General features: G+C 33.2%; 2 protein-coding genes across 2 annotated transcripts in view; one reads left to right on the top strand and one right to left on the bottom strand.

The window, feature by feature from the left end:
* The first annotated feature begins 127 nt into the window (after positions 1 to 127).
* On the top strand, positions 128 to 5762 carry LOC105621613 (chaoptin-like). Its single transcript, XM_012203085.1, has 9 exons — positions 128 to 299; positions 577 to 724; positions 942 to 1052; positions 1179 to 1925; positions 2529 to 2677; positions 2817 to 3599; positions 3783 to 4537; positions 4639 to 5155; positions 5440 to 5762. The coding sequence occupies exons 1-9, from the start codon at positions 128 to 130 to the stop codon at positions 5760 to 5762; spliced, it is 3705 nt and encodes a 1234-aa protein (XP_012058475.1).
* Positions 5763 to 5985: 223 nt separating this feature from the next.
* Positions 5986 to 12472, bottom strand: part of LOC105623589 (probable chitinase 3) — a 34373-nt gene continuing 27886 nt past the window's right edge. Inside the window, exons 4-16 of the mRNA XM_012204981.1 lie at positions 12131 to 12368; positions 11787 to 11966; positions 11422 to 11545; positions 10724 to 11033; positions 9021 to 9444; positions 8601 to 8818; positions 8342 to 8496; positions 8116 to 8256; positions 7812 to 7959; positions 7551 to 7736; positions 7097 to 7219; positions 6779 to 6980; positions 5986 to 6524 (exon numbers count right to left, since the gene is read on the bottom strand). Coding sequence (XP_012060371.1) covers positions 6316 to 6524; positions 6779 to 6980; positions 7097 to 7219; positions 7551 to 7736; positions 7812 to 7959; positions 8116 to 8256; positions 8342 to 8496; positions 8601 to 8818; positions 9021 to 9444; positions 10724 to 11033; positions 11422 to 11545; positions 11787 to 11966; positions 12131 to 12368 — 2658 coding nt within the window. The 3' untranslated portion in view covers positions 5986 to 6315. The remainder of the gene's footprint in view (positions 6525 to 6778; positions 6981 to 7096; positions 7220 to 7550; positions 7737 to 7811; positions 7960 to 8115; positions 8257 to 8341; positions 8497 to 8600; positions 8819 to 9020; positions 9445 to 10723; positions 11034 to 11421; positions 11546 to 11786; positions 11967 to 12130; positions 12369 to 12472) is intronic.

Below are 12472 nucleotides of genomic sequence, written 5' to 3' on the forward strand. Positions count from 1 at the left end.
ACACACACACACACACACACACACACACACACACACACACACACACACACACACACACACACACACACACACACACACACACTATAAAAATTTAATTTTTTTTATACGTTTATAGACGATATTTAACATGATTCAATTGACGAACATATTATTATTCCTCCTTTGGAGTTCCGGTATAAGATGTTACAATGTTCCTTGCACATTCAACTCAATGTGCATGTGTTGGGTTCAGGATGATGATGACGATTTTACGAAGATGGATATTAGCTGTATGGGAGTTCCATTCGCACGATTTCCTGGTATGCTAAGAATTTAATGTTACTGATCAGAACTATTTTTTAATTATAAAGATTTTTTTTGATAATTTTATTAGAATATAGTAAGCATTATGTTTTATTTAGATTTATCATTATTTGCATTATATTATTTTATATAAAAAATTTATATAGAGATATTTCTTTCACGGTTATAGCAACGATGTAATTACATATATATGTACATAGCAAAATATAATTAAATAAGTTGAACAAAATTTATATATTATATAAATTTATATATTATATTAAAACGTTTTAGACGTATCAGTGAGTTATGTGGCACAACTAGACATCGCTGGATCCGGTATACAAGTATTGGACAATGACGCACTTGCGAGTTCTGCAGGCGTCGAGGCTTTGGGACTAATGAGCAATCGTTTATCCAGCATAGGTGATAAATCTCTGCTGTAAGTTAATTTTTTTCCTCATGCATAATAAAAATATCTTGTACGTATAAATTGACGATAAACTAATTGCGTATTTTTGCACGAATTAATTTATGTTTCAAGTCTTTTAATATATAAACTTACACATATCCAAATTTAATTTATTCATGCATTATCTTGAACCAAACTTTGAAGAACAATGACTGAAAAATTATATCTTTAATATCTTTTTTGTAAGAGGTGTTACGGATAGTCTACGTTCTCTGGATCTAAGCTACAATTCCCTTGAGGATGTGCCTTTCAAGGTTTTTCGCGATCTAAGGAAATTAAATTGGCTTAACATGCACAGGTATGTAACAAACTTAAATTTTTTAGTTTATTAAAAAATCAAATAATTGTTCTGATTTTTTTAAAATAAAGTATAATTAGAAAATGTTTTAAATAAAGTGTAATTAGAAAATTTATTAATTATTAGCAATCATTTAACATCGTTGGATGGCGATTGGGGTCGCACCAAAGAGACTCTAACGAACGCATTTTTTGGTGATAACTCGATCACCGAAGTGCCCAGAATCTTTTCGAATTTCGCCAACCTGGTATGGTTAAATTTAGACAGCAATAATATCGAGGAACTTTTTAAAAATTGTTTACCACCAAACATGCACACTTTGAGTATCAATAATAACCTCTTGAAAGAATTCCCACAATCCTTGGGAGGTCTTAAAGAACTAACTTGGCTGTATATGAGAGGAAATGATCTCAGATATCTAGAACTGCCAGATTTTCATAGTTCTAATCTGGAGCTCATAGATGTTAGCGAGAATTCCATTGAATGGATGAAGACGCCCAATCTGAGCAATCACACTGTAAAAGTCAGAGACTTTAATCTAGCTGGAAATAAATTGGTCTCATTACCACGCAGAATGTTTGATCGTCTTGAAACCAGAAGAATTCATCTATCGTCAAACAGCATCAGAAACGTTGACAAGGAAGCATTTCGCGGTCTGGAAGATAGTCTCGAATATTTAAATTTAGAAAATAACAACTTGCCGTCTGTACCAAGCGCTGTCAACCAGTTGAAGATATTATCGTATCTCTATTTAGCTAATAACGAGATTAAAAATATTTCCAGCGAGGTCTTTCAAGAATTCGCAGAGCATTTAAAGGCTCTCTCTCTTGCAACTAACAGTCTAGATGCAGTACCTGTAGCTGCTTTATCCAGGTATTTTTAATGTTATTATATGAGGTAAGTTATTTGCTTTCAAATTCTAATAATGTTGAGAACAGATTTTTTTTTAATAATAAGTTTTTTCAAGTTGCATTAAAATTGTTTAAATTACAAATTTATGTTTTCATAACAGGTCTCTTCGACATTTATAAGTTCCAGAAATAAAAAGATGTAAAAAATGTGATCATCTTTATAAAAACTTTAGTAAACTCCTTATAAAAACATTTTTATTTAATTTAATAAAATTAATTTATTTTTAATTCAAGTTACAAAATGAAAAGACAAAGGTATAAAATATAAATAAAAAATTAATCCATTTTTATTAAAAAATCTACTTATATGTATATTAAAAAGCAAAAGTAATGTGTGCAAAAGTAAAAATGTAACCTGTATTTTTATATTATAATCGCGTATGATGTGTGTGTGTGTGTGTGTGTGTGTGTGTGTGTGTGTGTGTGTGTGTGTGTGTAGTTTTGTATTATATAAATAAACCGTAAAGGTTAAAATAAATAGCATGGAAAATTCGAGTTAATAATATAAAATTATAACGGAAAGAAAGTTTGATGCAACATATCTGACGATCAATTTTCGAAACAGATGCCAGAGGCTATTGCACTTGAATCTCGGTTACAACAAGATCTCCCACGTCGAGCCGGGTGATTTCGAATGGGCCGAGGACCTTGAGATCTTATTGCTCAGAAACAATATCCTGACGAAACTCAAAGCTGAGACTTTCAAAGGAGCCGGTAGGTCGACTATAATTTTGGTTGTGAAAGTATATTGTCGGAAATAATCACTATGTGTCGCGGAGAATTAATGATACAAATAACATTGGCAGATATTATATATGTATGTGAATTTGTTTTTAATAGAGCTTTCTTTTAGGTAAACTGAAAGAGCTCAGCCTGTCCTTCAATCATTTGACGGAACTCGATGATGACTGTTTTGTTGGTCTCGAGGAGAGTCTAGACATTCTCGAATTAAGTTTCGCCTTCGCTACAGACGTTTTTCCACAGCGTGCACTTAGGCCACTCTCAAATCTCCGGTGGTTGGTTTTAGACAACAATAACTTTCAGACAATCGAGGCAACAGCCTTTTACTCCTTTCAACAATTGCGTTATATTAATATGGAATCAAACAGATTGCATTACTTGCCCGAAAGGATATTCCTCTCAAGCGTGCATCCAGAGTTAAGAGATGTCAAACTAGGATACAATTTCCTGGAGGCAATACCGGAGTCAAGTTTCCATAATTTAACCGAGCTGCTGTCTCTTGACTTGACTGGTAATCGAATAAGAATCTTGGCATCTGGTTCTATCGTAGATTGCCCAAAATTGGTGACTATATCGTTAGCTTACAACCGAATACAAAAGATGGAGAGAAACGCGTTATATGGTTTGTCCAGCTTGCGTTTCCTCCATTTGGAATTCAATAAGCTGACTGTGCTGGATTTGGGTGCTATCTCAGAGATCGGTGGTCCCGATTTTGCCCTAAATGTTTCCTATAATGCGATCGCATTCGTCGATTCGGGATCTACAATGAATAATCTTACCAGATTGGATCTTGGATTCAATAATATTAGCCATTTATCAGCGGATACGTTTTATGGAACTCCTGATTTGAAAAACTTATATCTACAGAATAATTATCTTGCCACAATCGATCCTGGTGAGAAAATACAATAGTTTTTTCTATCTTTTTAATTATAATTTTCAGAAAATCAATTCTCAATGCTTTAATTTTCATTAACGATGCAGTATATTTAAACCTGCATTCCAAAAATTATAGAAAAGATATCTCTTTGATTTTCAAATAACATTTTTTAAACAATTGTAATTTATATTGTTTCAGGAACATTTGCATTTCCTCATTTAGAAACTTTGGACTTAAGTAACAACAAGATAGACACATTACGCAAACAATCTTTTCATGGTTTGGAGTCCCTTCAGTGGCTGAATCTTGGCGGAAATGAAATAACGCAGTTGTCGACAGAGCAATTCAGAAATCTAAAAAGTCTGAGGATTCTGATTCTTTCGAACAACAAGATTCGTTCGTTACCGAAAGATGTTTTTGAGGGTACCAGATTAGAAATCCTTGATCTCAGTCACAATAAATTCACCGTCGTGCCCTCGTCGTCGTTCTTAGAAGTTGGTTATACTCTGAGGGATCTCAATATGGCGGAGAATTTTCTGGATCACCTTGACTCGACTGCTTTCCCAACTTCTCAGCTGGTATCTCTGAATTTGGCGCAAAATCGTCTGACTATTCTTCCAGACAATTCATTCGTTTCTCTGGGAAAATTACTAAGTCTGAACGTATCTCAGAATTTTCTTCAAGCGAACTTTAAAGAGCTGTTTCATTATTTACCAGATTTGAGACATCTCTATCTGGCTAATTGCGGTCTTAGAAGCGTACCGTTGTTGCCACTGACAAATTTAAATAATTTGGATTTATCTTTTAACAACATTGACGAAACTACTGACAAGCAATTTCAATATCTAGAAGGTTTGAAGATTCTTTTACTGGTTAATAACTCGTTAACATTAATGCCTGGTGTCAGATTGAGCCTCTTGAGAGAACTTGATGTTTCTGGCAATCCTATCGAGGTTAGTTAAAATTAAAATAATCAAAAAAAGTATTTTCTTCATTTCAAATCTTTCCGAAGAAAATATTGAAGACGTTAATAATATGTTTAATAATTTTATAGGAATTAACGAAAGAGAGCTTTTTGGGCTATCCAAGATTAGAGAAATTAAACTTAAGAAATTTAAATCGGACCAGATCAGTGGACAAAGATTGTCTGCAACCTTTGAAATATTTAAAACACCTGCGAATTCAAACGTGGCCGCAGGCCGACGGATTTCACTTGCGTCATCTGCTATCCGGTTTACCGCTTCGAACAGTCGAGATTCAAGTAACGGAACATCTTCTGAAGCATCAAATACAAAATGTCTTCACAAAACAACTGAGAGAACTAACGATCACCGGAAACGATCTTGAGTTGATCTCCTCTGAAGCATTCTCCACTATCGAAGGCGGAGACTTGATATTGAGAATCAAAGACACGCACGTTCAACGATTACAGTCGGATATTTTTCTATCGTTGACGAAGAGGTTGTCGCAACTTACTTTGGATTTAAGGAACAATCATATTAATGAATTAAGTCCATCGATAATTTACGGGAATCTTTCCTGGGAGACTGTAGGAACTAACATGGTGGCTGGTAAGAGTTTGCAATATATAACATAAATACAAGTATTTTAATAAAATAATTGGTAAAATTTTTATTATAACATCTTTTCTAATAATTGAAATTCTAGTCTAAGTAACGAAAAAGCCTTATCTGAGCTGGATTTTAGGGCTTAAGTATTTTGAATTAATTTCCGAAGTATATTATTTAAACACTAAGATCCAAGTCAGATTCGATAAGGCTTTTTCTTTATTAAAAATTCTACGATAGTAACGTATCTAAAGTTAATAGAGAACACATGATAAAATGATCTTTAGGTGGACTGCAGGTATCAGGTAATCCACTCGAATGCGATTGCGAAATTGCATGGCTCAGTCTGTGGCTGCGCAGGTGGCTCAGAGAGTCCCGACAAATTCATACGGCATCGCAATCCGATGCCAGACAACTCAGGACCATAGCCGGCCGAGCTGTCTGTACGGAAACAACTCCGTCTTATTCCTCTGACAAGGTCTTACTGACTCTGGGTACACCGCATACCGCTTGCCAAGCGTCTGCCCTTAGCTCGGGAAACTACGAACGCCTGGCGACAACCTGGTTGGCCTTCGTCAAATTCTTCATCCTCGTCTTTATCGCCAATTAACTTATGAGTTTATATTACGACATTTTTCCTTGGGCCTAGTCTTCAAAGTTCACAATGTCATCTTTTTTAATGTAAGATTTACCAATAAAAGTAGTTAAATACAATAATTACGAGAAGTGCTTCTTGTTATTATTATGTCTTTCTGTGATTAATATCAAGAAATGGAAAAATTCTCTTTATAGAAAAAGAAAACGGGAGAAAAAATAATTATAAAAATAAATGGTATTCCAAGAATTTATTTTTATTTACAAATGTAATTATCATGATTTCTTTCGTGCTTTATACAGATGGCGAGGGTAAAAATACACAAGAATGGAAAAAAATTCTTAAAAAGTAGGAATAAAGATGTAGGCAATAAGGTACTTGTGGGAAAATGCATGGAAGAAAAAATTCGTAAAGAAGATAAAACGTTGACACGCGATGATAATATACTTACGTTCGCAAATTGATGAATACTCTCAATAAAATTATTTTTCCTAAACTTCCTTGACGCTTTTTTTTATTTTACAGTTTCACGTATCGCAAATAATTATTTCGTTACTGTTGTTTACTTTTACACGGGCGGCGCTTGTGTGTGCTGTAAGCAACCCTCGACATTCTCCGGCCAGTCACAAACATTCTCGTTAGGATTAAAGACCAAATTCACAGGACAGGGCATGTGATGCTTGCGCTCGCCCTCGCACATATAGTACATCGTGCAGTCATTCTTGTCCGCATGATAAGATATATGATTGTCTTCTTCGTCGCATAGCACTTCATTTGCTGCAAAATTTATTCTCAATCAATTCTTCAATCATTTTTTAACAAGTTTTATCAATTCTTTTACAAATATCTTTTACAAGTTTTATCAATTTTAGAGATTTCTATAATATATTATAACTGCGTTCAATTTGGACACTTTGTAAGCTTCTATCTTTCTTCCGCGAAAAAAGAATAATAAAGATAGAATGAGCATACAACGCGTGAGCGTCCAAACCGAACGCAGATTGTGTAAGTGTATACATCAATTTACTTACGATCCTTAGTAGTGTATTTTCCATTTCTTGAAGTACTTTCATAAGGGCCATCGTATTCCAGCTTGACTTTATAGTCTTGTAGCTCCTTCTTCATTGCTTTGATCAGCGGATACTTTCCTGCTCCGCAAGATCCTCTAAAGTCATCCATGTCAACTGACCAAATCATCACACCTCCAAAGCCTTCTTCTTTGAGCCAAGTCATCTAAGAATAATTTAAGGAATATAAACATGAGATGCGATAATAATTAATGTCTGAAGAATAATATTAAATATTCTTTCTAAAAGGTTCAGAGATATATATTAATTAAAAATGTATACCTTATTAATAAGACTTCTTTCATCGTCGAACCCGACCCACTGATCATCTCTATACGCAAATGGTACTTGCTGCTCACTATCCCATACTAGAGTTGTATTGTCTTCATTTAAAAAGCTGCAAACCTATTTATGAAACATTTATTTAATATAAACATAACATAAGCAGTAAACATTGTCAAATCATAAAAAGATTTTCTTATTTTCGAATTCTATTATTGATTGAAACGAATCTTGATGATCTTAATAATATTTTTTATATGTAAATATAATTTTTGGTTTTATAAACTACACGCTAATTCGAACTTAAAACGCAATTATAAACTAAAGCGAAAATAACATTCATGAATATTACATTAATCGTCAATTTAATAAAGAATAAGTATAGTTAGCTAATAATATCTTGAATAAATATCATCAAAAAAGCTCGCTTAAGTATATATAAAAAAAGTAATACCTCATAGTAAGACAAAAATCCGGATTCGTTGGTGAAGTTTCCCGCTACTCCACCACCAGATGCTGGTGCACCAATGTCGAATTTATCCTTGTCGACCAGTGTGAAGGATCTACCATACGTTGGCATTCCGATCATGAGTTTTTCCTTAGGCGCTCCTTGCTTCACCCATTCCCGTGCGCTGTAATCCTAAAAATCAAATAGAGAAAATTTCATAATAGCTCAATAAGATCAAGACTTTAGTATGTGGACACTTTTATTTACCACTGTCAGTTTTTTCTGATAGCTAGTAGCACTTTCTAAGGGATATAATGGACTGTTGTGACCGACTTGTCTTTCCCATTGGCCATGGAAGTCGTATGCCATCACATTAATGAAGTCTAGATATTTAGATATTTCAGGAACGTCATATCTAAAAAATAAAGTCAAAATCATTTAATAAGCTAAGCATTCTCATATTCGTAATAGAATTATAGAATAAGAAACTCTATTTTTAATTTATGCGTTACTTATTGTATTGAATTTTATGTAATTTTTATATTAATATTGCAACATCTGTGAAATTTACCCTGCGGCAATAGCTTCAAAACTGGCAGGCACTGCAGCTGACAAGATTAACTTCGGTTGGCCGGAACTCTTTGCTTCGCCCTCGAAAGCCAATCTAAGTTCCTTCAAAAGATTAACGTAGGCCGTTCGATCATCGGCTCCTCTACAAAATATAAAAAAATATTTCACATTACAAAGATATACGTTATATAAAAATATATTTATGAAATAAAATATATAAATAAAACCTCGGGTATTCCCAGTCAACATCTAATCCGTCGAATTTATATTCTCGCAAGAAATCGATAGCCTCATAAACAAATTGGTTCATCCGGAATGTGTTACTGGTAAGTTCCTTGAAGGGCGTCGAGCCAAATGCCCAACCTCCAATCGCAAGAAGAATCTAAAAACATTAGTTCATCAGTGAAACAGAAGAATTACTTTAGAAACGTTACTTTAATAACAATCAAAATTTGTTGAATTTTTAAACAATTTGATGATAAATACTTTAATGTCCGGATTCTTGTCACGAAGCGCGATCAGTCTTTTGTACATTTCGGCGTCTTTATCACTTCCTTCAGTAAGTAGATGATCCTTCAAAGTAGCAAATGCGTATACCACGTGAGTGCAAAGAATTGGATCGATGTCTTCCGGACTGAATCGTCCCATTCCTGGCCTTTTGTGCGACCAATTTGTCAGATAACAAATAGTTTGTGCCTCTCTCTCTATCAATTAAAAAAAAGACTTTTATTACAATGCAATTAATCTCTGATTAAAATTCTTGGCAGATATAATCATTCGATAATTCAAGAAAATAAATATATATGTCCGTCATACACATCGAGGAATATTTTATGTAAGATATAATAAAAGAATATAATTTTGAAATTTTATATAATAATTATAGCAATTTAATTTAAAAATTACCATGGATTGGAGTATTAATCACAAGTGTGGTCTTCTGAAGCTTCTTTGATTTGTTGAGCACCTCCGAAACGGAAATCTTATAAGGCTCCGGTTTCTTTACGATCGTTTCTGTAATGGTGGTGGCAACCGCCGTCCAGTCAATATCCTTGGCGTTGGAACCTCGCGAAATACCCTTAAGTTCTTCCCTTATCGCACCGATCAAAGGATATCGAACATTTCCACCGCAAACAGTGCCGTTGAAGTCATCCATGTCTACCGTCCACACCATCGCTCCTCCGTAGCCTTTGCTCTTCAACCAGTGCATTTTATTCCTGATGGATCTTTCATCGTCGAAACCAACCCATTGATCATTGTACACCAAATAGGGTACCTTCATCTCGTCATCCCAAACGTAGGCAGCACCGTTATGCAGCATCTCGCAGATCTGACGTTAGAGAATGATTTCAATTTCATCCGTGACTTTATAGATTTATTTTGATTAAAAAAAGATTTTTATGTCGTTATAATAAATTTTTGATAATTCCTAATTGAGTAGTGGTATAGTAATTACAAATATTGCAATTTATATATAAAACAAATAACATAAAGAATTCTATTTTCAATTGAAGCGGATACACATTCATATACAAATTTTTGCAAACATATTTTTCAATTTTATAAATTTCATATAAATTTTTTTTCTGTAAATAGAATTCTTTCTCTTCATTATTATAGTATTTATTTTTATTTTTACTTATAATTGTTTACATAAAAAAAATTAACTCAAAGAATTTTATAGTTGATGAAGTAGGAAATAAACAAGGTTGGATAAGTTAACTTTTTTTTAACTGAATAAAGTTAAAGTTAATGGCTTTACAAAATTAATAAAGTTAAGTTAAAAGTTGAAAAAATAAAAAATTAATTTAACGTAAGTTAAATCAATATTGAATTAACTTAAGTTAAAAAAAAGTTATTTTTGAAAAAAATTATTTTTTAGATCATAATGTTCTAATTTTTCTTAAAATGAGATTAAATAACTACAATATAGATTATTAAGTAAATTAAATTTTTAATTTTTTTGTTCATATACGATATAAGTATATAACATAACGATATAAGTTATATAACTTTAAAAAAACAGCCAAAACATAGAGAAGACACAAGATCAGTGATTACTTTTTAATAAGTCTTAAACCAGAAGAAATTGACCAATTATAATCGAATGCGAGAAAAATATTTGACTGTAATTGGTCAATTTATAATATAAGCCTTATGACTTAAGGCTTAAAATACCTATTGTAGATTCGGACTAAAACTTAAGGTATAACAGCATAAATCAATCAGAGAGCTGTATTAGCATCTTAAGAAATTACTTAAAATGGTTTTAAAATATGAACAGATTACGAATGTACGCCCTTAATCTTATTATTTTTCTAAGATTTTTAAAAGAGATAAAAAAATTGTTTAACTTAAAAAAAAGTTAAAAAATTAATGTTTAAAAGTAACTTAGTTAAATTAAAATTTAATGTATTTAAAATTAATTAAGTTAAGTTAAAAGTTATTAACTTTTTAACTTTTAACGTTTTAACTAGTTACCCAACCCTGAAAATAAGATAAACTGTTAGTTTTGTTTAAACTGTTTAGTTGAAACTGTTAGTTTTAATACTCGAAATAGTTTTGAATTTGTTTTCCCGCTCTTCTGCAAAAGCGGGTTTGTACAATACCTCGTAATATGCGAGAAAACCAGACTCCTTGGTGTATTCGCCCGCCTTTCCGCCACCACTAGCTGGAGCGTGTACACGGAAATTGGCAGAATTTGAAAGAGTAAAAGATCGGCCGTACGTAGGCATGCCTATGATTAATTTTTCTTTAGGTGCACCCAGCTTGACCCACATAGTAGCCGCATTGTCAACACTCAATTGTTTCTGCCATTCCGAATCCAATGATGAGGAATATAACGGGGCATTGTGACCAGTTTCTCTCTCCCATTTTCCATGGAAATCGTAGGCCATGAGATTGATAAAGTCCAAATAACTAAATGGATGAAACAATATATTTTTAATCGTGTATTATGATTGAGGTGTAATGATAAATGTAGATAAAGCGAGAGCGTCACACTTTCAACTTAGAATCGCGTGCCAAAAAATAAAATAAAATTGGCTAACGTAAATTATTTTTCTCTAAACAATAAAAATCTAAAGAAATTTTGTCTAACTTCATTTTATTATAAAATAACAATAAAATATTATACACATGTATATATTTATTTTGCATAACAGTATGAAAAATTAAGGAATATTTATGTATATTATCTGATATTTATGTTAATTTAATAACTCGATCTCTATTGTAATGTCTGTAATTATCTTAAGAACAAGATTGTTTAATTTATTATCCTCGCTTTTTATTTTTTTCTTTATACCTGGCAACTGCCGGTACGTCATATCCACTTTTAACATTGTCAGGTCCAACTGGTACTGCGGCGGTTAGCAAAAGACGCAGTTTCTTCCTTTCTTGCGCCTCTGCCTCGAAAGCCTCTCGCAGCTCTGTAAGAAAACAATGAAAAATGAATTCAAGCTGCAACATGACGGACATATGTGACGTATGCGCGCACAAAGAATGGAAATGTCAAGTGCTGCGTCGCACATTGAACTCATGTAATCCTGTGGAAAATAAAATTAAAACAATAGGCAATAATCCACCGCCTTATCAAGATTGGCGTTCGTCTGACATTTCCAGTCTCGGGGATTTCGCATTGTTATTATTCTTTCTGAGGCGAATCTTTACCCTTCAGCAAGAGGACATAATTTTTCTTATCGTCTCCACCCTTCGGATATTCCCAGTCGATGTCAAGGCCATCGAAGTCCCTATCCCGCAGATACGGTATAGCGCTGTAAATGAAGGTCTGCCGGGCATATCTCGTCGAAGATACATCTTTAAACTTCTGCGTGCCGAAGGACCAACCGCCTACAAATGGAATAGAAAATGATGTCATAGTTTTATTTAAATTTGCGTAAATTTTAAAGTTAGATTGTTAAAAACATTCCGTCGTTAATTATTTGTTTCAATAATTTAATTTTATCTTCAAATGAATAATGAAGACAATCTAAAAGAGTATTAAACAAACTTACCAATCGCAAGCAGGACTTTCAAAGATGGATTGGCTTTCTTAAGATTTACCACCCTCTCGTACAAACCGATCTTGCCGTCCTTTGTTTCATCATTCGATTCGAAACTGGTTAATTTGTTCTTCTTCAGCCATCCGAAGGCGAAGATAACGTGGGTGCAAAGATCAGGTTGAATGTCCTCTGGCAGGAACTTGCCGATCTTCGTCCGATATTGGGACCAATTCGTATAATAGCATACGAGCTGCAGGCGAGAGAATATAAAATTGAATGTAATCACAANGTTTTTTATCTTATTATATATATATATATATATATATATATATATATATAATAATATATAATAAA

Source organism: Atta cephalotes (assembly GCF_000143395.1).
Source record: "Atta cephalotes unplaced genomic scaffold scaffold00002, whole genome shotgun sequence".
Taxonomy (NCBI): Eukaryota; Metazoa; Arthropoda; class Insecta; order Hymenoptera; family Formicidae; genus Atta; species Atta cephalotes.